General features: G+C 44.7%; 1 protein-coding gene across 2 annotated transcripts in view; it reads left to right on the plus strand.

Annotated features, from left to right (window-relative positions):
- Positions 1 to 25,510, plus strand: part of Dsp (desmoplakin) — a 46,820-nt gene that overhangs the window by 16,775 nt on the left and 4,535 nt on the right. Inside the window, exons 4-23 of one of the 2 annotated variants that reach the window (XM_006972778.4) lie at positions 723 to 897; positions 4,917 to 5,045; positions 6,009 to 6,059; positions 7,251 to 7,412; positions 8,577 to 8,681; positions 8,889 to 8,984; positions 10,131 to 10,256; positions 10,745 to 10,897; positions 12,689 to 12,843; positions 13,565 to 13,691; positions 14,476 to 14,677; positions 15,310 to 15,536; positions 16,586 to 16,752; positions 17,104 to 17,242; positions 18,193 to 18,386; positions 19,271 to 19,433; positions 20,185 to 20,268; positions 21,236 to 21,343; positions 21,887 to 21,985; positions 22,828 to 25,122. In XM_006972778.4, coding sequence (XP_006972840.1) covers positions 723 to 897; positions 4,917 to 5,045; positions 6,009 to 6,059; positions 7,251 to 7,412; positions 8,577 to 8,681; positions 8,889 to 8,984; positions 10,131 to 10,256; positions 10,745 to 10,897; positions 12,689 to 12,843; positions 13,565 to 13,691; positions 14,476 to 14,677; positions 15,310 to 15,536; positions 16,586 to 16,752; positions 17,104 to 17,242; positions 18,193 to 18,386; positions 19,271 to 19,433; positions 20,185 to 20,268; positions 21,236 to 21,343; positions 21,887 to 21,985; positions 22,828 to 25,122 — 4,957 coding nt within the window. The remainder of the gene's footprint in view (positions 1 to 722; positions 898 to 4,916; positions 5,046 to 6,008; positions 6,060 to 7,250; positions 7,413 to 8,576; positions 8,682 to 8,888; positions 8,985 to 10,130; positions 10,257 to 10,744; positions 10,898 to 12,688; positions 12,844 to 13,564; positions 13,692 to 14,475; positions 14,678 to 15,309; positions 15,537 to 16,585; positions 16,753 to 17,103; positions 17,243 to 18,192; positions 18,387 to 19,270; positions 19,434 to 20,184; positions 20,269 to 21,235; positions 21,344 to 21,886; positions 21,986 to 22,827; positions 25,123 to 25,510) is intronic. The other variant, XM_006972779.4, reaches the window with a different exon arrangement.

A 25,510-nucleotide genomic window follows, 5' to 3' on the forward strand; every position in this document is an offset into this window, starting at 1 on the left:
TTAAATAGACCCACAGGAAAATAACCACTCAAAAACTCTAGCTCTTCCTGGAATGGTAGCAGAGTCCTGTCATTCTAGGTACTCAGGAGGCCGAGGCAGGAGCATCTAAAGTTCAAGGCTTGCCTGGACAATTTAGTGAGACCTTATGTCAAAAGTAATTAATTGATCAAATAGTTGTTGTTTTTTAAAGAAGGACACAGGATGTGGTGGAGTACTTGCCTTGGATTCTGCCCCCAGTGCTGTAATAATTCTATCATAGTTGGAACGGCCGCATGGGTCATGAGCCTTCCCTCCATCTAGACAGCCACAGAGGTCTGGTGCAGCATCTGACCTTTCCAGAGGCTAATATAGAGCTTTATTTAATCAAGTGAGACTCTTGGAGTTGGAAGTGACCGCTCCACAGTGGAGATGTGTAGTCCAAATTTGCTCTCTTGTTGAGGCCCAGGGTACTAGAAGGATAAATTCCAAGCATGAAACTCAAAAGAACTTGAGGCGCTGCCAGGTTAGGCACCAGACGGTGACACTTTTCATGATGTTCAGGTTGTGAGTGACTTCCTAGCATTTATACTTCCATGTAATCAAGTTGGAGGTCATAAGGTAAAGAAAAAAAAAATCTTCCAATGCAACATCCTTGGCCTGTAGATTGACCCAAAGGAAACGCAGAAAAGGGTTTTCATAGGCTATTTTCTTGTGACGACATCGTTGTTTCCCTTTCCTTTTAGACTGCTTCAGCTCCAGGAACAGATGCGAGCCCTTTACAAGGCCATCAGCGTCCCTCGAGTCCGAAGGGCCAGCTCCAAGGGAGGTGGAGGATACACCTGCCAGAGCGGCTCTGGGTGGGATGAGTTCACCAAACGCCTCACAGGAGAGTGTCTGGGCTGGATGAGGCAGCAGAGGGTAAGTGGTGCCCAGGGAAACCTACGTGTGCTGGTTCTTAGACCCCTGAACCCAGGTAGTTCAGATGAAGAGGGTGGTACAGTCAGCCCCAGACCTCCAGCGGCAGCAACCTGCTAAGTCCCGGGGTCATTCTGTCTGAGGTGCAACCGACCTCATCTGTATCACACATAGACTGAAACAAGAGAAAGAATTCTCTGATGGCTCATTTGAAAGAGTAACATGAGAGTAAGAAAATTAAAATAAAAAATAAGTTATAGAATCTGATCACGTGGGAAGAGCTGGACACGTGACACTGGATGTTTGGGTTTGGGTTCCTTGGTGGTTTTTGAGGTTCAGTTGTCTGGCTTGTAAGTCTCACTTGTGTGGGTGAGAAGTCAAATAATGGCCCCAGAAGTATGTGCTGGTCTTTTCCCTGCGACTGGAATTCCTACAAAGTATTTTTCAATGCTAATTACTGTTTTGTTGTTTTATGTAGTAATTAAGCCCGATAATGAACAGGTGGCCAGAGAAACATGCCATAATCATGCAGATGGGAAATTTATAATGAAAACCTTCTAACGAGCCGTCCTTCTCTGAGAGGTGGATGTGTTAGAGTAATACATTGTGGAGAGATTGTTATGCAGTGCTGTAAGAACTTGACTAATTGTTGGACTGATTTCTAAGTGGTTCTAAAATTTTTTAGCCGTTTTAACATTCCCCCTTACCCTTTCTTTGAGTCTGTGTTGAATCATTGCTGCCTAGGCTAGTCTTGAACATGCAGACTCAAGCCATTCTCCCAAGTCAACCTTCAGAATATTTAGAACCACAGGCAAGTGCCGCTTACACCCAACTCAGCCTTTAAAAAGTTTTGGGTGTATTCTTGTGTGGTGATTTTTTTTTTTTTTTACTACTAATCATTCACTCACTCATTCAGTTACTTTTTTTCATTTTTATTCACTCACTTATTCAGTTATTTATTCCATTTACTTTTTATTTTTTATTTGTGTGTGTGTGTGTGTGTGTGTGTGTGTATGGTGTTTTGTCTGCATATATATCTGTGTACCATGTGCATGCAGTGCCCACAGAAGCTAGAAGAGGGCACTGAATCCCCTGGAACTGGAGTTACAGAGTGTTGTGAGTCACCACGTGGGTGCTGGGAATCCAACCCAGGTCCTCTAAAAGAACAGTCAGGGCTCTTAACCAATGAGCCATCTCTCCAGCCCTTATTTGCTTTTGTTTTTGAGACAGGGTCTTGCTTTGTAGCTTAGGCATGCTTTGAACTTGTGACCTCCTGTCTCATCCTCCAAGATACTGGGATTATAGTGTGTTCTACCATGCCTACCCCCACACCCCTATTTATTATGAAGACCGTAAATTATTGTGGAAGGTGGAGCAGAGAGTGGGGAGACGTCAGCAATTACCTCAGCAACTTAACTATAAACTTGTTTGCACGTCTTCAGATTCCCTGAAAGCCTTTGAAAACCTTTATTTTTTGAGACAGGGTCTCATAAAGCCTTGAACTAGCTATGGAGCTGGGGATGACTTTGAGCTGCCCAGGCCCTGGCCTCTGTCTCTGAACACACATCTCTTGAGGGTTTATCTATATTGGCACAGTGGTAGAAACCGAGGGCTCAAGAATTATGATCCATAGTTATGAAGATGAATATTGAAGACAGCACGATGCACCTCAAATGCCAAATAATGGCTTTGTGAGGGCCATGTGCTTCGGAGTGGGGAGAGCGTAGCACTCCTGTCCTGAGGAAGACTTGGGTTAATGGGGCTTGAACTGTACCTTCAAGGATCCTTGATGGGAGGCAAGACAAACTTTGAACCAAAGTGATTATGAGACGTCATACCCCCTGATGTCTTCTGAGACAGTCTGACAGTTACATTAGGTGACAGCTCAGAGTTAGTCATTTTCTGTATGACTGTGGGTGTAGCATTGTAAGAACGCTTTGTAGAGCGGGGTGTGGTGGTGCTTGCCTATAATCTCAGCCGGGGCTAGGTAGGGAAACTGTCTCCAACACCAACAAATGGACAAACAACAGCCACAGGAAGAAAAAAATAAAAACAAAGAATATTTGGTAGAAAAAATAAAACCTCTTTATCTTTAAACTTCAGGAAATAGCAGTCTCACGCAAACATAGGATTCCATCGATGAGCGATGCTTTTGATAGCATTTGATTGGTCTTAGGGCTCTCAGCAAACTAAAAGCTGTTTGATTCTTGCTAGAGGTTTGCAGGGATTCTGTGTGGCCTTTTCCTTATCATCCCACCTCCCCCCACACATAGTCTGCATTCTTCACTCACTCCCAGGAGACCCAGCGGAGGCCTCTGCTGATAAGGGAGTCCTTTCCCCGGCAGTGTGTTCAGGAGGCCGACACACATCTCCCTGCCAGGGTTCTGCTTTGTTTCCCTGCTCTGTGCTTCTGCTGATGGGCGAGCCAGATACTATACACCTGGCAGGTAATGAGCTGTGTGAGCCGGTCCTGGGTCATCTCTACCTTCCCAGGGTGGCACCTGTGGTTTCCAGTTTAAAGCATGGGCAGTTGCGGGAGACAAGGGCAAAGTCCTTGCTAACCTTCAGTTCTCTGACTCTGAAAGGGCTCCTCTCTGAAGCCTTGCCAAGGGCACTAGAACACGGGCGTGGCTTAGGACAACTGTGTTCCTTCTGTTCTTGCTGCCATTCCAGCTTGGGATGTTTGCCCTTGGCAGGTCCGAGAGATGACACAGGTGATTTAGAAATTTACATGTGCTCATGCAAAAAGAGGAAGAGACGCTGGACTGGACCAGATTGAAACTTGCCAGATAATGAAACAATGTATTTGATTCTTACCGTGAAACATTCTTACATTTCAGACTTAAGTGATAAATCTAGTCTGATTTCACATCTAAAAAAGCAAATGTAAACCCATAATTCTAGTATTGTTACCAACATTAATCAGAATGAAGAATCTTGAGTTTGCATAGTAACTTCCCTTTGAAATGGAGCTCAGAGAGTCTTTACAGTTTAAAAGGTAATTTTAAAGTGCTGTATTTCTGAGCCAACAGTTAACTATAACATTCATCAACATAACTAAGGACTGGATATGCAGCCTAATGGTAAGGCACTTGCCTAGCTTTTGTGAGGCTATAGGTTCAGTCCCCCATATAGCAATAAGAAACAAAAGATGATTTAAAGAAATAAACAATGACAACTTCTTTAGGTTAGTGATTTAGTTTGAGAGGCAGTGTGTGATTATGTCATTAATGATTTCTGACATGCATTTAAAAATGATTGAATAAAGAAATGTCTATTAGTACTTATAATGCATCATATGCATACTAACTAGTATCTAGTCATGCAAATTTACGTTCTCCTTTTTATCCTTTTTTTTTTTAAAAAATGTAATCATTATTATTGTGTGTGAGTGCAGGACATAGATGCCAAGGTGTAGGGGTCAGAGGACAGTTTTTGAGCATCAGTTCTCTCCTTCAGAATCCAGTAGCAATCCCTTTTACCTGCTGAGCCATTGGCCAGCCCCGCCCCACCCCTGCATTCTCACGTGTAGATGCTCTTTCTTCAGAAGAATGATCTGGATTGCAAGGAACCCATTACTGAATTTCCTCCTCAGTTCATCCTGGGCTGGAGCCAAACTAATGAACAAAAAATATTTGGCTTCAGACATACTTCGTATAGTTTTTTTCCCTCTTTCTTTCTTTCTTTCTTTCTTTCTTTCTTTCTTTCTTTCTTTCTTTCTTTCTTTCTTTCTTTCTTTCTTTCTTTCTCTCTCTCTCTCTCTCTCTCTCTCTCTCTCTCTCTCTCTCTCTCTCTCTCTTGCTTTTCTTCCTTCCGATGGGGCCTTGCTGTTTTGAACTTAGGCTAGTTTTGAACACCTGTGCTCAAGCAATCCTCCTGCCTCAGCCTTCTGGGTGGTTGTCCGTTTTGAGTTTTATCTGAGGCAGAGCTGTGTATGATTACCTTGATCCCTGATACCATAGAGGAATGAGTCTGTTGCAGAGGAAAACCACTAACGGGTGTGCCCCCCTCTCTCTCTGCAGGCAGAGATGGACCTGATGGCCTGGGGTGTGGACTCGGGCGCGGTGGAGCAGCACATCAACAACCACAGGAGCATCCACAATGCCATCGGGGACTACCGCTGGCAGCTGGACAAAATCAAGGCAGATCTGGTACTGCTCACATCCACCACGGGGCCTCTAGAAGGGTGTATCACTTAGTGGAGTCCATAAAAAGGTGTATCACTTAGGCAGATTTGCTTGAAACACAAGACTATTCTTTTCTTTCCAAGAGACTAGACAGTAAAACAAACAAAACAAAACAAAAAAAAGCTCCACTGAGTGAAAAAGAAGTGGAAACATATTATTGGACCTGGAGAAGGAGTTGAAGCAAATGCTAAGTTCGTGCAGGACATCATGAGTTTAGGTTTATGAATAAGTATTGGGGAGGTGGTAGGTAGACTATTACTGCAGAAGGCAGAGTATCACCTACTGGAAGAAAATGAAGTTATCATGTAGCTTATCTTGCTGGCCAGTTGGTGGGTTCTCTTCTGCATGAGAATAAAGTCACATTTGTCCTGAAGGAAATTGTGTCTCATGTTGATACCTCTCCTGTGCTGGAAAAAAGTCAGACTTGGGTCGAGTGGAGAGGGACAGCACACGTCTGATCTCAGTGCTCAGTCCTGTCCCCATGTCCACCTGTCCGCTCCCCCCTACCCCTACCCCCGCTCCATGCATGAAATCACTCAATCACTAACTGCAATACTTACACCAAAGTTTTCATTTTCACCTTGCCCTGCCTTTTTAACAATTTAAACCTTACTCTTGTCCACTTGAGTGTCGGCCCAGCTTTCTCCTTCATGTCTCTAAGATCTGGAGGATCCAAAATCCTATTTTCTACAGCAAGTCTTTAAGTGATAGAGTATTTACTTTGTGGAGAAGGTATGAGCATCCAGAGAGGGGCCTTCAAGCCATCTGGGGAAAGGTCACTGTGGGTAAAAGACTTCCTAGAGCAATTGCGTCTTTTTACTGAGGGAGCCTAGGCCAGCATCTTACAAGGAGGTGAAGGAGGGCTACACTTTCTATAGACCGCCATGAGGAGGACTAAATCATTCCCTGCATTTTTTTATTTCCCAGCGCGAGAAGTCTGCAATCTACCAGTTGGAGGAGGAATATGAAAACCTGCTGGTAAGCCTATTTATCCTTTGCTGTCAATTTAGTTCAGTTCCTCAGGTGGTAAGCTTCTCAAGTGGACCATACCCTGGCCTAGTGTTCACTGAAGAGCCTGGACACACACTGTGTTCATAGATGATAATCTTGTTGCTGTTGCTGATTTTCTTCCGGAATTGACTTTCCAAAGGTTTGGCTTTGGTTTGGTTTCTGAAGGCAGTGCCTAGCACTGTTCTGTTTTCAGGTTAAATTTCATAAAAGTGACTCTTATTAGATGCATGTAAAGTGATAAAGGACTGCAGCCTTTTTGAACAAATACGAACAGAGACAAAGTGTGTTTTCCTCACATATTTTACAAGCCCGTCATCATCTCATGACAGACAGTGTCAGTTGCTTGATTCCTAAGCAGAGATCTCCACCCTTTTATCTGTTTGTATCATCTTAGTTTCAGCTTTCCCATATGGCCTTGCTGGTTACAATGCTTTTAAAACAGGGTGGCTGCTGGTAACACACTACTTTCCTGTTGGGATGGGCATAAACTCTTGGCACCTTAAATTCATGTGGGCAAAGCCTCACTTACCTAAGAGACAAAACTTGACTTCTCTTAGAGTCTAGTTCCCCTTAATTATTTAAAATTATTAAGCCCAAACATCATTATCTTTTAATTTTTGTTTATTATAATTGATGTGTGCATGTGTGTATGTGTATGTATATAGGAATGTATGTATATGCTATAATGCGTATGGAGGTCAGAGAACAACTTTCTAGAGTCAGTTCTTTGTGTGGGTTCTGGGGATTGAACTCAGGTCATCAGGCATATCCAGAAAATGCTTTATCTGCTGAGCCATTTATCTGGCTTCAAATATCCTTGCCTGAATCAAGACTCTTTAGAGGCTGGAGTCGTAGCTCAAAAGCAGAGTGCTTCTCTAGCCTGAGGGAGACCCTGAGTTTCCCCCAAACTAGGGGAAAAAAGATGAGAATGACCCTTTGGAATTTGGATGTTTGAATCTGAGATTGCATGGCCTCACAAGCATCACAATTTGGACAGGGCCTCTCTCCTGTGAGGTGAGGTGAATGGTTAAGAGGTTTCACCGGGTCTCGGGTGGTCTGGGTAAAGAACGACACCGGCTTGTCTGCACGGTCTGCAGCGAATGCTGTCCACCTACCTGTCCGTTGTGACCCTAACGCTGCTCTCGGACTTGTCTGTAGAAAGCGTCCTTCGAGAGGATGGATCACCTGCGCCAGCTGCAGAACATCATCCAGGCCACCTCTCGCGAGATCATGTGGATCAATGACTGTGAGGAGGAGGAGCTGCTTTACGACTGGAGCGACAAGAACACAAACATCGCTCAGAAGCAGGAGGCTTTCTCTGTAAGCGCCCCCACCTTGCCTTTAGCCTGTTGCTGGGGGGTGGGGGCGCAGATGAGAGGTCTTTTAAATAAATTGATCAGCCACTTGTAATTTAACCTTGGGAACACTGTTCAGTGATGTAAGATTTATTTAGTTTTATTTTATGTGTTTGCGCGTGTATCCATGTACTATGTGCATGCAGTACCCACAAGTGCCAGAAGAGGGCATCAGATCCCCAGGAACTGGAGTTACAGGAGCTTGTTAGCTGCTGTGTGGGTGCTGGGGATGGAAGCCAGGTCCTCTGGAAGAGTAGTCAGTGCCCTTAACTGAGCATCTCTCATCCTCTCCCCGCTTTATTCTTAAAGATAGGCTTTCCCTCTGTTAGTCAGAAAGGCCACTGCATTTTGGAACTCAAATAATCATCTTGCCTTATCCTACCAAGTAGAGGGGACTATAGGAATGTACCACTGTTGGCTAAACAACCCCCACCCTCGGGGTCATGGCTTAATATCCCTAAACACAGTGATTCATAGGTAGTGTGGGAATTAGTCCACCCAGAAACCCTAGAGTGGATGGCACTGTAGAACAGTGGATCAAAACCTGGAGTCAGAAATCAGAATGTGTTGAGCACCTGAAAATCTGAAGTCCAGAATGCTCTCTCTGAAACTTTCTGAGTACCACCATGATACCATAAGTAGAATTATTCCACACCTGACTTTAGGTGACAGGTGGCAATCAAAATCCCAGGACCCCCCAAATATTGTATATAATTATCTTCAGGCTATGTGGATAGGAAACATAAATGAATTTTATCTTTAGACTTGGGTCCTATCTCCAAAATATTTCTCTGTATATGCAAATGTTCTACAATAGCAAATCCCAAATCTGAAACACTGTGGTCCCAAGCATCTGGAGTTAGGGTTGTTCCATCCGTGTTAGTGGCCATGCTGTCAATCACCTGAGTGGTCTTAGTCAGGTCATGCCACAAGTCTTGCTTCAGCTCCTTTCTAACCTTGGTTCCCAGCATTGAAAATGCTGTATTTCTGAGGGCAGTGAAATATGAGTCCTTAGCAGCCATCATTTCCAAAATGCAATTTTGTACGTAGCCACTTCTAAATAGTGTGATGTAACAGAACCCTAACTGTGACTCTCCGTAAAGGATTTGGGTTTTCTTTTCCTTCACAGATACGCATGAGTCAACTGGAAGTCAAGGAAAAGGAACTAAATAAACTTAAACAAGAAAGTGACCAACTTGTCCTCAATCAGCATCCAGCTTCCGACAAAATTGAGGTAGGCTTCATGGGATTTACATTTTCCCTAGGAAAAACATGTTTTGCATAAAAGACATCTTTGTGGGTAAATGATGCTTCTCTATTATGAAGCTATGCCAACTTTATCTTCTGCTTCGGGATCAACACCCTAGGGTAGGGATTGGCACATTCCCCCTCCCCCCTGTCCTGAGTGGAGAGCTGATACCTTGATGCTTTTTTGTTTCAGGCATATATGGACACACTCCAGACACAGTGGAGTTGGATTCTGCAAATCACCAAGTGCATTGATGTCCATCTCAAAGAAAATGCTGCCTACTTTCAGGTTTTTAGATATACCTTTTTTTAAAAAAATCTACATTCACGCGCACGTGTGTGTGTGTGTGTGTGTGTGTGTGTGTGTGTGTGTGTGTTGGTTGCATTCCATAATGGGCATGTGGAGGTCGGAGGACAACCTGCTTGAGCTGGCCCTCTTCTTCCACCGTGTGGGTCCTGGAGATAGGGCTCAGCTCATCAGGCCTGGTGACAGGCATCTTTACCCACTGAGCCATCTTGCTGGCCCTGGCTGATATTTCAGAGTGGCTATGGAGCCGTGAGAAGAAGGGTTGATGATGATGAAGTCTGGTTCCAGCCCTTCTACCATGTAATTGTGTAACCTTAGAACAAGTCATAACTCCAGGCTTCCATGTCTCATGTACCAAATAGGGAGATCAGACCCATGGTGATCTCCAGGGAGCTTTTCCTAGTCTAAAATAATATGGCACATGCGTGCATTGTATGGATGAGGTGTTAATAAGCACATATGCTACACAGATGTGGAAATAATGGGGTCATATGCATTGCAGTGTCATCACTACCTTATCTTTTGAGTATGTTTTTGAAGCAGGGAGGCACTCTCGAAGGTATTGCATAGACCCTACCTGTTGTCCTCAGTTTAGAGGAACACAGATTTGTAATGTGGTCAGCAAGTCTGTGAATGTTTCTGCTCTAATCTTTTCCTTTAGCCACTTAGCAGAGGCTTGGGGTCGTGGTGGATCCTGAAACAGAACTATTAAATGATTGTGATGGTTAGCTTTCCCCTAATTTTAGCAAAACTCCCAGGATAATTAACTAATACAGAGAAAACGTTTATTTGGCCAACAGTTTCAGATGGTCCAGTCTGTGGCCCACAGGCCCCATTATTCTAGTCAGTGGAGAGGTAGCACATCATAGTGGAGGATGCAGGACAGAACAGAACTGCCAGAGAGGAAGCGGAGGAAGAAGAGGAGGCTAGGGTCCCATGATTCTCTCTGGGGTACACCCCAATGATCCAAAGACCACCCTTGATGCACTTTCTTCTAAAGATGTCACCCCATTAAGTGCCACTCTGGGAACCTAGCATTTAACACCAAAGCCTTTGGGTGACGTTCAAGATCCGAACCCTGACATTAAGGGCCTTTCCATTGACTGGGGTTGTTGTCATCCCTAACAGTTTTTTGAAGAGGCGCAGTCAACTGAAGCCTACCTGAAGGGCCTGCAGGACTCCATCAGGAAGAAGTACCCCTGTGACAAGAACATGCCCCTGCAGCACCTGCTGGAGCAGATCAAAGAGCTGGAGGTACTGTGCCACACCCAGACCCTCAGCCACTGCACCCTCAGCAGTGCGCCCAGGGGCGTTGAGGCGCCCCAAACACAGGGCAGGCTGTGATGGAATACAGCGCACACCCAGAGCCTACGCCTCAATGTCTTCATCTTTCAGTGGCATCTCTGTGTGCCCAGCTGTAGTAGGGAAGGGCCTTTGCTTCAGTATCTCAGTAATTTACCGAAAACAAAGAGTGGAGAGAATGCCGTGACTTGCCAAGTCCCTTGGGAAAGCACACTTCTCATTTTATCCACCTCAGCCCTTTCACAGAGATGGTCTTTCCTGCCCAGTTAACTCAACAGGCTCACTATGGAAGGTGATCTTCCCTCATGAGGAATTTGTGCCTTATTCTTGCTAATGGAACTATAGCGATACTTAACTGCCATGTTGTGGCAGCTTCCCCAAGAGGTCGCTGAAACTCACGGGGCAGCCGTGTTTAGGGCAGATTGTATTTGTAATTGCAGAAAGAACGGGAGAAAATCCTCGAGTACAAGCGCCAGGTGCAGAACTTGGTCAACAAGTCTAAGAAGATTGTGCAGCTGAAGCCTCGGAACCCAGACTACAGGAGCAACAAGCCCATTATCCTCAGGGCTCTGTGCGACTATAAACAAGACCAGGTGTGTACCCCGCGTCCGGAAGCATCGCAGCGCCTTCCCTTTCTTTACAGAAGCTTTTGTCCGCCAGGAGAGCGAAGCCGGTCTTGGTTTCCATAGATATCACAGTCATGACTTTTCTGAATAAAGCCATCTCCTGTGGAACCGATGCAGTAACTCTGAGCTGAATCGCTGGGAACTGTCAGGAATCAGGACAATTGTGCTTTCTCTGGGTGCTGGGGAAGGAAGGCAAGGCTTCACGCTATGCTGAGCATGTACTGTACCTCTGAGCTCCACCGCTCACCTAGACACTGGCTGTCTGGAAGGTTTAAAATCTTCCCAAGGCTGACCGCTTCCTTCGTGTGGCACCTGAAGCTTACTTATTTGTGACCACCCCATCTTTAAGTTCCTGATAAGATCAATGCAGATGGGAAATGGCACTATCATAGGTCCTGCAGAGTTGTGGCGGTTCTGGATCGCACCAATCCTGTAGGCTCTGTGAGAAGCACAGGTTTATAGAGAAATGGACTAGTTTCTGTTCTTATGTCTGTGACTCCCACAGTTCTGCTTTCTTACAAAGAAATGTTGAAGAATCTAAGAAACAAGATGTGATCACCTGGTTAGAAGAGCTTTATAAAGCAGGGGTCTGTTAAAAAAAAAATCAGATTAAATATGAGGTGAGAAAAAAATTCCTATGTTTCACCAGTTCAGATAGTTGCTTTCATATGTAGTCGGGGCTAAGCAAGCACTTTGCCACGGAGCTGCAACTCTAGCCCTTATCTTAAGAAGCTACATAGTGGGGGTGCTGGAGAGATGGCTCAGAGGTTAAGAGCACTGGGTACTCTTCCAGAGGTCCTGAGTTCAATTCCCAGCATCTATAATGAGGTCTGGTGCCCTCTTCTGGCATGCAGGCATACATGCAGGCAGAACACTGTATACATATTAAATAAATCTATTTTAAAAAAAAAAAAAAAAAAAAAAAAAGCTACATAGGGCCAGGTATGGTGGTGCTGTGAGTTCAAGGTCATCCTGGTCTATACAATGAGTTTCAGGCCAGCCCAGGCTACAGAGTGAGAGTCTGCCCTCAAAACAAAACAAAACAAAACAAAACAAAACAAAACAAAACAAAACAAAACAAAACAAACAAACCAAAAAAAAAAAAACCCTGGCATTAATACAATTTATTTATTTACTTTTTATTGTATAGGCTACTGAACCGAGGGCCTCACATATAGGAGGCAGTCACATATGTTCAGGCTTTCTTGTACTTGCTATTTTGAGACATGATCTTGCTAAATTGGCCAGGCTATCCTTACCCTTGCTGATATCACAGGCTGTCTTTGAATTTGTAACCCTCCTGCCTCTGCCTCATGAATAGCTGGGACTACAGGCCTGAGCCACCAGGCCTGGCAGAAGTTCATTCAGAAGCTTTTGTTTGTTTGTTTTTTGTTTTTCAACAGACTAATGCCAGGATGTTTTTATTTGTAAAGTTTAAGAGCAAAGGAGTGAGACAAGTGACCCCCCCTCGCATTTTAAAATCTACTATATAAAGCGTGAACTCAAAACAGGAAGAAGATATGATGAGGGTTTGCCTTGTGGAAGAGGTTTGCTCACATTGCTGGGCAATCTTCGAAGAGTTTCTTTCCCTGACTCCCTCAGGATGTAGCTAACGTCTTAGGCACCCTTAGATGTACCATTCACACAGAGGTACCGCCTGCGCGTGTCATGACCGTCCTCACTGGGTGGGGGAAGCAAGCGTAAGTGTGTCAGCAGTTCATACGTCTTCATCTTCACCCCCGCTTCTTTGCCTGACAGAAAATCGTGCACAAAGGTGACGAGTGCATCCTGAAGGACAACAATGAACGCAGCAAGTGGTACGTGACGGGTCCTGGAGGCGTCGACATGCTCGTGCCCTCCGTGGGCCTGATCATCCCTCCTCCAAACCCACTGGCCGTGGACCTTTCCTGCAAGTAAGTTCTCAGGTTCCTCGCGGCTGGGACACTGAACAGCGGGGGCAGGAGGGCTCGCGCCTGAAGTGTTTGCTTACTGTAGTCGTCCCCCAGAAAGGGGACTTCAGGAAGCCACTTTGCTGTGCCTTGAAGATTTTATTATGGCTATGAGAGACTATCTGACCAGTCAGGAGCACCAGAGGCAAGCATCAGTGACACTTGCCACACCCTCTGAAGCTCCTGTTCTGAAGCTCTTCCCTTTTCCAGCACATATGTTATTTCAAATGTAGTCATGCCCCTCATGGCAGCGTTTGTTCCCAGCAGGTGGAACGTACATTTTATAGACTGTCCACAGCAGAGTCTTTCAAATGTTTTAGTTCGGAAATCTTGAGCCTCACACAGAGTGGGGAGTGCTGGGTAATGCCATCTGTCCCTCGCCTGTCCAGGGTTCGGGGGTGATCAGCGTTTGAGCCACTTGCCAATCAAAACACTGCTAACAGTCAATACAACAAAAAAATTAGATAGGCCTGTCTCAACCACAATGATTTAAATGATCTGTATGACTGTAGATAAAGTTGAGAATTTACTTCTGGGAAGTAGGTCAGTCTGAATCTATTGAAGTGTTGACGGTTTAAAAATTACACAGTCAGTTCATAAGGTGTTGGGTTGATTTCTGGGCAGCTGTGCACACCTGTCCGGGTTTTCTGATTGGGCTGGAGTGTTCTCCTTCTCTGCCTTCCAGGATCGAACAGTACTACGAAGCCATCCTGGCTCTGTGGAACCAGCTCTACATCAACATGAAGAGCCTGGTGTCCTGGCACTACTGCATGATTGACATTGAGAAGATCAGGGCCATGACTATCGCCAAGGTATGTCCCCTGGGCTGCCTAGAGGGTCACTTACTGCTTGACCTGGTCCCTGGACCCCTGAGGATTTTGTGTCTCACCACATGAGGCCTCTTAGCCTTCCACAGGACTGATCTGTCCAGGACTGTACAGAATGGGGTGGGGCTCGGGTAGAGAGCTTGCTTAGCATGTGTGAAGCCTTGGGTACCTCTGCTAGCACCACAAAACCAGGAGGAATTGGCACATGGCTGGTTATGAGATGAACAGAAACACTCGCTGAAGTGACCCGAAAAGCCAGAAATAGCTATGGAAGAGACAGCGTGGGCCCCCAGTTCCTTAACGATAATGGGAATGAGGTCATACATAGCCACATGGCAGAGGAGAAGTCAGGCTGGTTCTTGGAAGAGCTCTGAGAGCATTCCTCTAAGTTAGAGGCCATTAAGGGATGGGTGGCAGAGCCTTGGGTCGAGGAGGCCTTTAATGGAATGATAAGTGAGAAGGGAACAGGCTGGGAAGTTTTAGGGCCCCCGTGCCCCTTTATCTTTGTGGAATGGCTGTGCCTCATTGTGCTTTATTTACATTTGAGTTTCTGCACAATATTTTGTTGGAAGAAAAATATCCTGTGAAGGAAAAAGCCAGTGGCAAGCTACTGCTGTGTCCCTTAGCAACAGGGGTGAAGCCCCAAGGCTTTAAAAAAAAAGTTGGCCTATGATGAGGGTTGCCCCGCCTCCTCTGCCTTGCACTCTTCCTGCATGGGGATATGAGACATTCATGTCTTCTCAACTCACCATCCCTGATTCACTTCTAGCTGAAAACGATGAGACAGGAGGATTACATGAAGACCATTGAAGACCTTGAGCTCCATTACCAAGATTTCATCAAAAACAGCCAAGGCTCGGAGATGTTCGGCGATGATGACAAGCGGCGGATGCAGTCTCAGTTCACTGATGCCCAGAAGCATTACCAGACCCTGGTCATCCAGCTCCCTGGCCACCCCCAGCACCAGACAGGTCAGCCTGGACCACCTTTTCTCTTTGTATCAGTCACATATGTGGTTTTGTGGAAAGCTGTTCCTTTGAACGATACTTAGTAAGCTCTGTGTTGTTATAACAAAACACCTGAGACTGGATAGTTTGTAAAGAAAAGAAGTGTGTTTAGTTCATTACTCTGATGGCTGGGAAACAGTATAGAGCCTGGCAAGTGATCCATGGCTCTGTCATAATTCAACAGAGAAGGAGAAAGGGGAACAGTAACGTGCAGAAAGGACTGAATGCCTGCAGTGACTTTAGAATAATGAATCTGTTGGGGACTGGTCAGTGCGAGAACTTAACGACACCCAGGAGATGGGTGTTCATCTTTGCTGAGGGTGGTACCCTCATCATCTCACCGTCTTCTGCTAGGTCCACATCTTAAAAGCCTCACTACATCAGCACTCTTTCATTAGGGACCAGTCTTCCAGCATGTGAATACATGGGGGAACCATAAGCCTTATCTGCTACATAGCAGATACATAAAATACTTTGTATGCCAGAGTTCTGGAATTAAGTCATGGGGAATAGGCATATTTTTATATAGTTGAGGTGCCTAGCACCTTGCTAACTTGGCAGTCTGTCATATTTATGGTCCTAACTTATTTTTACAGTCACCAAAACTGAAATCACTCATGTGGGCTCCTGCCAAGATGTCAACCACAATAAAGTAATTGAAACCAACAGAGAGAACGACAAACAGGAGACATGGCTGCTGATGGAGCTGCAGAAGATCCGCAGGCAGATGGAGCATTGTGAGGGCAGGATGACGCTTAAAAACCTCCTGCTCACAGACCAAGGCTCTACACACCACATCACAGTGAAAATCAACGAGCTCAAGGTAGGAGCTGTTAACAGTAATCTCCTGATTCCACAGGCCCTTATGTTCATCTATGAATGAGGGAAAACCCCATGGCTTACATGTTTATAGGCAAGTGTATACTATGGAATATATACTTATTTTAAATTATGGCAAGGTCAGGGAGGTATGGGCACATGAGTACGGGTACCCAGAGAGGCCAGAAGAGGGTGTCAGATCCTAGAGCTGAAGTTATAGACAGTTGTGAGCTACCCCAGGGAGGTGCTGGGACCCCCAACTCAGGTCTTCTGTAGGAACAGTACAGGCTCCTAACTCCTGAGCCGTTTCTCTAGCCCGATGTGGAATATTATTCAGTTTTACAAAAGAAAGAAACATTGAGAAGTGTGTGAACCTGGGGGATGCTATGCTGAGAGAAATGGACCAAGTGCACAAAGACAAACAGTGTGTGATCTCACTGACACGTGGAATTAAAAAGGAGTCAAACATATAGAAACAGAATTGTAGTGATGACCCAGGATGGGGCCATGGAGGAAGTGAGGAGATGTGGGTCTGAGGGTACACACTTGCAGTAAGGTATGTCTGAGATCTGGCATGCAGCAGAGGACTTTGGGTAAAAATGTATTTATTGAAATGTTGCTAAGAGGTTAGACTATAGGTGCTCTTAACTGCTGGGTGCCTGCCATGTTACTTGTATATATGCAAATTACCATAGGTATATACAGTACACACATGCATACCTATGCAAATATGCATGCATATTTATGCATATATGGAACAGTGATTTTCTTTTTTTTTTTTTTTTGGTTTTTCGAGACAGGGTTTCTCTGCGTAGCTTTGCGCCTTTCCTGGAGCTCACTTGGTAGCCCAGGCTGGCCTCGAACTCACAGAGATCCACCTGCCTCTGCCTCCCGAGTGCTGGGATTAAAGGCGTGCGCCACCACCGCCCGGTGGAACAGTGATTTTCTTATGCATAGCAGAACAGCAGGCTGCGGACCTTAAAGGCACATGATTAAAATAAGTTTAAATCAATTGTACAGCTAGTGAGATGTGCTTCCCTTCTTTTCTGACAGAGTGTGCAGAATGACTCACAAGCCATCGCCGATGTTCTCAATCAGCTTAAAGACATGCTTGCCAACTTCCGAGGCTCCGAAAAATACTGCTATTTACAGAATGAGATATTTGGACTATTTCAGAAGCTGGAAAATATCAACGGTGTCACAGATGGCTACTTAAACAGGTGGGCACAGATAATAGCCCTCAAGAGTAGTTTTTGTTTTCAAATTTTCTTTTGTTTTCCCTTTTGGTGTGGGCGGGAATTGGGGTGGATGGGGTGGAGAGTGGGGTGGGTGATGGAATCCAGTGTGACTACTCTCTCACTGAGCCACATCCCCAACCCTGTCAAGCCTCATTCTTGCCTGACTTCATCTGTTGTATGTGCTTGGCTTTTTGGAGCTTGTGCTTTATAGACGCCCACCCTCCCTTTCCCACCGCTGTAACATCCTCCTGTTTCCTGAATAGTGATGAGAGCCAGTAGTCACCATCTGATTACGTCACTGGAAACCTCATCCACCTCTTTTGTTCTTTCCAGCCTGTGCTCCGTGAGAGCTCTTCTCCAGGCTATTCTGCAAACGGAAGACATGCTGAAGGTCTATGAAGCCAGGCTGACGGAGGAGGAAACTGTCTGCCTGGACCTAGATAAAGTGGAAGCTTACCGCTGTGGACTGAAGGTAGCTCAAAGGGTCGTGACTGTCGCCTGGCCTCCAGGAAGTGATGGGGAACTTGGCCCTCTGTAGCAAAGCCTCACTAAGTTCCCATGCGTGTTTTCCTTTATTTCACTTGTTGAAACTATGTTTTATTTGTAGAATAATTGTAGGTTTACAGGAAAACTGACAGGATAGAGCCCATATACCCTGTATCTAGTTTCTTCTGGTGTCAGCATCATACATTTGTGTGATCTCTCTGATAGAATTGATGAGTCAGTAATGACATATGACTACAGGCTGAAGTCCACGCCTTTTGGTTCTTTTTAAAGAGAGGGTCTCATGTATGTCACACTGGTCTCAAAAGCACTCACTATGTAGCTGAGGCTGACCTAGAACTCCTGATCCTCTTGCCTCTCCCTTCTGGCACTGGGATTACAGGTGTGCACTACCCCCATCCACAGCCCATGCTTTATTCATATGTGCAACTAGGTTTCATGGGGTTCGAGACTTTCTTGCTTTCTTGGCCATACGTGGCTGATGTCAGTCACTGTTAGCAGGAACAGTATGTTCTCCAGTGGTTTGTAGTGGGAATTGGTGGTAGAGTGCTGGGTTAGAATAATTTCTTCACTTTGGGACCTCTCAGCCAAGTGTGGTGCTTCATGCCTGTAATCCCAATACTTGAGAGGCAGAGGCAGAGGGATTGCCATCTTTGAGATACTGAGGATCAAGCTCAAAGCCTTGTGACTGCTCAGCTCCTGCTCCAATGCAGGGCTATACATTATATGCAAGTATATATTAACTTTCAAGGTTAATGATATGAGCCGGTATGCAGCTTAGTGGTAAGTGGTAGAATGCTGCTTGCCTCAGCACCTGGAATAGATAAATCAGTAAACAAAATAAACAGTGACTTGGGGGTGGCATACAGTGGCGGAAGAGATTAATTTGTATGTACTTTCCCCCCCTTTAATTTGTAGAAAATAAAAAATGACCTGAACTTGAAGAAGTCCCTGTTGGCCACCATGAAGACAGAGCTTCAGAAGGCTCAGCAGATCCACTCCCAGTCCTCACAGCAGTACCCTCTCTATGACCTGGACCTGGGCAAATTCAGCGAGAAAGTGATGCAGCTGACAGATCGCTGGCAAAAGATAGATAAACAGATAGACTTCAGGTGTGTCAGCCTCCTTGCCCAGGCTCTTCCCGCTCGGCGGTTCAAATGCCACCAGAAGCCGTTGTTGTCAAAAAGCAGTGCCTTTGCTTGGGCAGACTGCTTTCTGTCACCTGTTTTGACTATGTTGGATATTTTATACAAGTGTACTCATACGGTGTGTAGACTTTTATGACTGGCTTCCACATCGTGTGCAGCGTCCATGCTTCATGTCTATTGTGGCATGTTTTATGCACTGTTTATTTAGTCTTGTTTATTTTTGTGGGGGTGGGGATTGAACCTTCCCCACTCCAGACAAGTGCACTACCTCTGATCTACTTCTCCAAGCCCTGGGTGTTTTGAAATAGCGCCATGCTATGTAGCTTAGGCTAGTTTGGAACTTGAGATCCTCCTACCTCAGCCTTCTGAGTACTAGGATTCACCTGAGTTTTTTTTTTTTTTTCTTCTCATCGATCTTTAAAAATTAAATTAACTTTTCACCAGTTGAATTTTGTCTATGTTTTAGGTTTTTATGGAGGAGGTGGTAAGACAGGATCTCATGTGCCACTAGCTGGCTTCCAATGCCCTCTGAAGCCAAGATTGGCTGTAAACTCTTGGTCTTCCTGCCTCTACCTCCCAAGTGCTACCACACCCAGTTTTTCATCTCTTTTTATGGCTGGGTGCTATTCCTTTGTTTGGCATTGTACCATAGTTGACAGACATTTGTGGTTTTAGTTTTGGGATATGATGAAAAAAATGCTATGATGAATATTCACATTTAAGTTTTTGTGTTTGCATGTTTTCAGTTCTCTTAGGTAGACACCAAGGAGAATTGCTGGGTGGCATAATGTGTTACATATTTTAGGAACTAATAAGAGTGTCTTGGTAATTGTATATGTTTTCCCTAGATTGTGGGACCTGGAGAAACAAATCAAACAGCTGAGGAATTATCGCGATAACTACCAAAGCTTCTGCAAGTGGCTATACGATGCTAAACGCCGCCAAGACTCTTTAGAGTCCATGAAGTTTGGAGACACCAACACAGTCATGCGGTTTTTGAATGAGCAGAAGGTATAAACACACTTGTCATTCCAAAACTCTCTGTTGAGATTAACTGGCTTTAAGCTGTGTTTGCTTCTGGTTTTAAATAATGAATAATTCATATTATGAATCTACCTTGTGAATTTTTAAAGCGTGCACAGAGGAGAAACCACTGGATGTTTAAGAAGAAATACAATTGAAAAATAGTAATAGTGGAGGTCGTTTTCATGTCATAGTAAAGAATTGTTATTAGTTGATGTAGTGCATGCCTGTAATTCCAAGGCTTGGGAGCTGAGATAGGAGGACCTTGAGTTCAAGGCCACCCTTCATCCCTATCTCAAAAAGGAAAAGAAAAAGTAAAAAAAGAAGTAATAGGCATGTATAGTAGTGCTGGGTGAAAGTATCCCCTTGCCGGGCGGTGGTGGCGCACGCCTTTAATCCCAGCACTCGGGAGGCAGAGCCAGGCGGATCTCTGTGAGTTCGAGGCCAGCCTGGGCTACCAAGTGAGCTCCAGGAAAGGCGCAAAGCTACACAGAGAAACCCTGTCTCGAAAAACCAAAAAAAAAAAAAAAAAAAAAAAAAAAAGAAAGTATCCCCTTGTAAGTAATAAATCACAGGGCTTTCTTTTCCTTTCTGAATGGAGGAAAGTTCTCCTCTCAAGCCATTACTGAACGTGAGTCTACCTAGTGATAAGCTGAAGGAAAAAGTAACCACCGTAAAAGTGAAATCACACTTGTATTTGTCTGCTTTAACCTTTGTAAATATTTTATTCTCTGTATAGAACCTGCACAGTGAAATATCTGGCAAACGAGATAAGTCAGAAGAAGTGCACAAAATTGCTGAACTCTGTGCAAACTCAATTAAGGTATCTTGGTTTCATTAAGAATGTTGGCACAGTGAGGGAGGGTATAGAATCGAAATTCACTGTATTCATGGGTGAAAATACCAAAGAATTAAAAAAAGAATGGTTGGTGTTGGCTGGCCGATGGCTCACTTAGATAAAGGCGCTTGCCACCAAGTCTGACAGCCTGAGTTTGATCCCCAGAACTAACATGTTAGGAGAAAACTGACTTTGCAAGTTCTCCTCTGACCTCCACTTGCCCTCAAAGTAAATACTTTAAAAATTGAAAGTTTGATGTTATTTCATCAAGAATATTAGTAATTGCATTATTTGTCGTTTTGCTTTAAAGATTATAAACTTCTTAAGGGTGGCTATTGTGTATATTCTGGCCTGAAGAACCTGTGAAAGAAAGGTTGTTACTCATTTACTTGAATTCAGGCTGGAGAGATAGCTCAACCATTCAAGGCCCACACTTCTAAATGGCAAAGTTTGGGTCCTGTTTATTTGAATTCATTGCACTTTGGAAATATCCCTGTGAAATGGGCTGGTCTTTCTTCATTAGGTTGTTGCTCTAAGCAAAAATGAACATTCCACTTAGTAACAATATTAACTGATTATTGCTAATGGCCTCTGTAGGTAATTTTTAGAAATAATTTGTGATATAAATCTGTGGAATTATAATCTCTTAGTGACTCTTCTTAAGTCAATTAGGACTGTTTTTTTAGCTAGATGTGATGGATTCCATATGCAGTCCTAGCACTCAGAAGGCTGAGGTAGGAGAATTGCCGTGAATTCAAGCCTGCCTGAACAAGACAGTGAGTTCCAGGCCATTCTGAACAGAGGGAGACTTAGTCTCAAAAAAATGAAAACAAAACAGGTTTTCTAAGGGCTGAGGTATAGCTTGGTCGTAGTATTTGTCTGGTAGTCGAGATCCTGGGTTTGCGTACCCACCAAAGCAAAAATGCCTTTCTTAAACTTTGTTATTCCGCAGGATTATGAACTCCAGCTGGCATCATATACCTCCGGGCTGGAAACTCTACTGAACATACCTATCAAGAGGACCATGGTTCAGTCCCCATCTGGGGTGATTCTTCAAGAGGTATATAAGTCATTACATATCTCTTAATGTCTGTAGTCCCTTCTGCTTATCTTTCCCCCATTCCCTGCCCAGCCTCCCTATCATGCTTGAATACACCCCCGGTATAGAGTACCCACTGAAATTCAGGGCTTATTGGCTCCCTTCTGTGTGAGTCATCTACACATGACACAGTTTAGGAAATGATCCTTGAAGTCCAAGTGTGTCATTTTTATATTGGACTTGACTTGCTGAATTTGCTGTAAGGTAGACTCCTAGTAGTGGAAGTTACATAGTGCGTTTCTAAACGACTGCTATTCCCCAGAGATGTCAGAGCATGTGGACAGTGGGCTGGGGGAAAACCTGGAATGATGAGGCTGGAACACAGATGACCCTGGTCCTTTGTGTTGCTATATTTTTAGATTCTGGATCCAGCACAACTGACAGAAGGGAATTTACTCTTATAATGCCACTGTTCTATTATTTTAAGAAAACAAAATTAGTCAACTTGCACAGAGCTTTTCAGAAATGTAGTATACATGGATTTTTTTTTCTCATTTCCTCAAGGCTGCCGACATTCATGCGCGGTACATAGAACTACTGACAAGGTCTGGAGACTACTATAGGTTCTTAAGTGAGATGCTGAAGAGTTTGGAAGATCTGAAGGTAATTTGTTTCCTTGGAGTTTGGTTGTCTGTTTTTAAAGAAAGAAAGAAACAGCATAGAACCTTATTATCTCTGCTTCATTATAACACAGGTTGGCCAGGCTGCATTTCCTCCAAACTGTTGGTATGACACACTTTGAGCCTGGTCTCAGTGCTGTGCTCTTGTGTAGCTGGTCCAAATGAACTTAGGAAGTATTTGCTAAATCCTGATTACATTACTTTGCACAAGCCCATGGTTTCATTCAGTGCTTAGCCAAGGAATTTTCTTTCTTTATGTAAGTTTCAGAGAAGCTCACCCTGGACTAGCTGGATTTTAATCTTTAACATCAAGTAATTATTCATTTTTTTCTCCCTTTTTAAGAGAAGAATCAAGTTCATATGGATATTTGCTCTATATCTTTGAATATAAGACACACGATTTATCAAATCATAAGCTTTTGGGTTTTGTTTTTAAGACAAAAACCAAAAGTATGCTGGCCTCAAATTCATAATCCTCCTGCCTTAGCCTCTGAAGTGTAGGATTATAGGATGTGCCACTATGTGCAGTTAATCATAAGCTTTTGATCAAGGGGAAAATGACTTCGTTTTAAAAACCGAGGAGACTGAGGTTCAAAGTTGATATATTATTCCCTAAGATTGTATGAGCAGTCAATGGGAGCATTATGATAGGCATGGAGGGTCTTTGAATTTTTTTCTGGTGATTTTTGTGTGATATTGTGTGCATGTGTACGTGTGTATGTGTGTAAAGAAAATATACACAGGGCCGAAGAGGAAAGGTGCTGTTTCTTCCTTGTGGTACAAAGTGCTTTCTTCTCAACATGATTTCTAATTTCCTATCCACAGCTGAAAAATACCAAGATTGAAGTTTTGGAAGAGGAGCTAAGACTGGCCCGAGACGCCAACTCTGAAAACTGCAATAAGAATAAGTTCCTGGATCAGAACCTGCAGAAATACCAGGCAGAGTGTTCCCAGTTCAAAGCAAAGCTCGTGAGTCTAGAGGAGCTTAAGAGACAAGCTGAGCTGGATGGAAAATCAGCCAAGCAAAACCTGGACAAGTGCTATGGCCAAATCAAGGAGCTCAATGAGAAGATCACCCGGCTGACGTACGAGATCGAAGACGAAAAGCGCAGGAGGAAGACCGTGGAGGACAGATTCGACCAACAGAAGAACGACTATGATCAGTTGCAGAAGGCAAGGCAGTGTGAGAAGGAGAACCTTGGCTGGCAGAAGCTGGAGTCCGAGAAAGCCATCAAGGAGAAGGAGTACGAGATAGAGAGGTTGAGGGTTCTGCTGCAGGAGGAGGGCGCCCGGAAGAGAGAATATGAAAATGAGCTGGCAAAGGTAAGAAACCACTATAATGAGGAGATGAGTAATTTAAGGAACAAGTACGAAACAGAGATTAACATTACGAAGACCACCATCAAGGAGATCTCCATGCAGAAGGAAGACGACTCCAAGAATCTCAGAAACCAGCTTGACAGACTGTCCCGGGAGAACCGAGATCTCAAGGATGAGATCGTCAGGCTCAATGACAGTATCTTGCAGGCCACAGAGCAGCGAAGGCGAGCTGAGGAAAACGCCCTTCAGCAGAAAGCCTGTGGCTCAGAAATCATGCAAAAGAAGCAACATCTGGAGATCGAACTGAAGCAGGTCATTCAGCAGCGCTCAGAGGACAATGCGAGGCACAAGCAGTCCCTGGAGGAGGCTGCCAAGACAATTCAGGACAAAAACAAAGAGATCGAGAGACTCAAAGCCGAGTTTCAGGATGAGGCCAAGCGCCGCTGGGAATATGAAAATGAACTGAGTAAGGTAAGAAACAGTTACGATGAGGAGATCATTAGCTTAAAAAACCAGTTTGAGACTGAGATCAACATCACCAAGACCACCATCCACCAGCTGACCATGCAAAAGGAGGAGGACACCAGTGGCTACCGAGCTCAGATAGACAATCTCACCAGAGAAAACAGGAGCTTGTCTGAGGAAGTAAAGAGGCTGAAGAACACACTAGCCCAGACCACTGAGAATCTCAGGAGGGTCGAAGAAAACGTCCAGCAGCAGAAGGCCACTGGCTCAGAGATGTCTCAGAGGAAACAGCAGTTGGAGATCGAGCTGCGACAGGTCACACAGATGCGAACAGAAGAGAGCATGAGATACAAGCAGTCCCTGGATGATGCTGCCAAGACCATCCAAGATAAAAACAAGGAGATCGAAAGGCTCAAACAGTTGGTAGAAAAAGAAACCAATGAGAGGAAATGCCTGGAGGATGAAAATTCCAAGTTGCAGAGAGTCCAGTATGACCTGCAGAAAGCCAATAACAGCGCAACCGAGACCATCAGCAAGCTGAAGGTGCAGGAACAGGAATTAACACGCCTGAGAATTGACTATGAGAGGGTTTCCCAGGAGAGGACAGTGAAGGATCAGGACATCACGAGGTTCCAGAGCTCCCTGAAGGATCTGCAGCTGCAGAAGCAGAAAGTGGAAGAGGAGCTGAATAGGCTGAAAAGGACAGCCTCCGACGACTCCTCCAAGAGGAAGATGCTGGAGGAGGAGCTGGAAGGCATGAGGAGGTCTTTGAAAGAGCAGGCCATTAAAATCACCAACCTGACCCAGCAGCTGGAGCAGGCATCCATTGTTAAGAAAAGGAGTGAGGATGATCTCAGGCAGCAGAGGGATGTGCTGGATGGCCACCTGAGGGAGAAGCAGAGGACCCAGGAGGAGCTGAGGAGGCTCTCCTTGGATGTGGAGGCCCTTAGGCGGCAGTTGGTGCAGGAACAAGAAAATGTCAAGCAGGCTCATTTGAGGAATGAGCATTTCCAGAAGGCCATAGAAGACAAAAGCAGAAGCCTCAACGAAAGTAAGATAGAGATCGAGAGGTTACAGTCTCTCACTGAGAATTTGACCAAGGAGCACTTGATGTTGGAGGAAGAGCTGCGTAACCTGAGGCTGGAATACGATGACCTGCGAAGGGGCCGCAGTGAAGCAGATAGCGATAAAAACGCAACCATCTCGGAGCTAAGGAGCCAGCTGCAGATCAGCAACAACCGCACCCTGGAACTGCAGGGGCTGATTAATGATTTACAGAGAGAGAGGGAAAATTTGAGACAGGAAATTGAGAAATTCCAAAAGCAGGCTTTAGAGGTATTCACAAATATTTGATCAAAGCTTCACTGTTTCTCAGATAACTGACACCATATCTTCTCTCGCTGCTTCCAGAGCGTCTAACTTTCCCTTTTTGCTGCTCATGTACTTACCACCTGTCAGATCTATACTGTGGCTTGCAAAGAATTCTAATGCCATTTGTCCTTGGTCCTGTCACTGCCTTGAATGCTAGTCTGTTGGAACCCTGTGCTTGGCCCTACTTTAAAAACTTGAGCATGAGAAAAGCATCTAAGATATTTCCCATGAATGTTCCACTCTCCTTTCTAGAAAGTAGCTCTTGGCTGGGGTTTTCACTGAGTGGTAGATCATGCACTTTGCTGCACGAGGTCCTGGGTTCAATTCCCAACATCAAAATTTTAACATACTA

The sequence above is a fragment of the Peromyscus maniculatus genome, chromosome 5, assembly GCF_049852395.1.
Source record: "Peromyscus maniculatus bairdii isolate BWxNUB_F1_BW_parent chromosome 5, HU_Pman_BW_mat_3.1, whole genome shotgun sequence".
Lineage (NCBI taxonomy): Eukaryota > Metazoa > Chordata > Mammalia > Rodentia > Cricetidae > Peromyscus > Peromyscus maniculatus.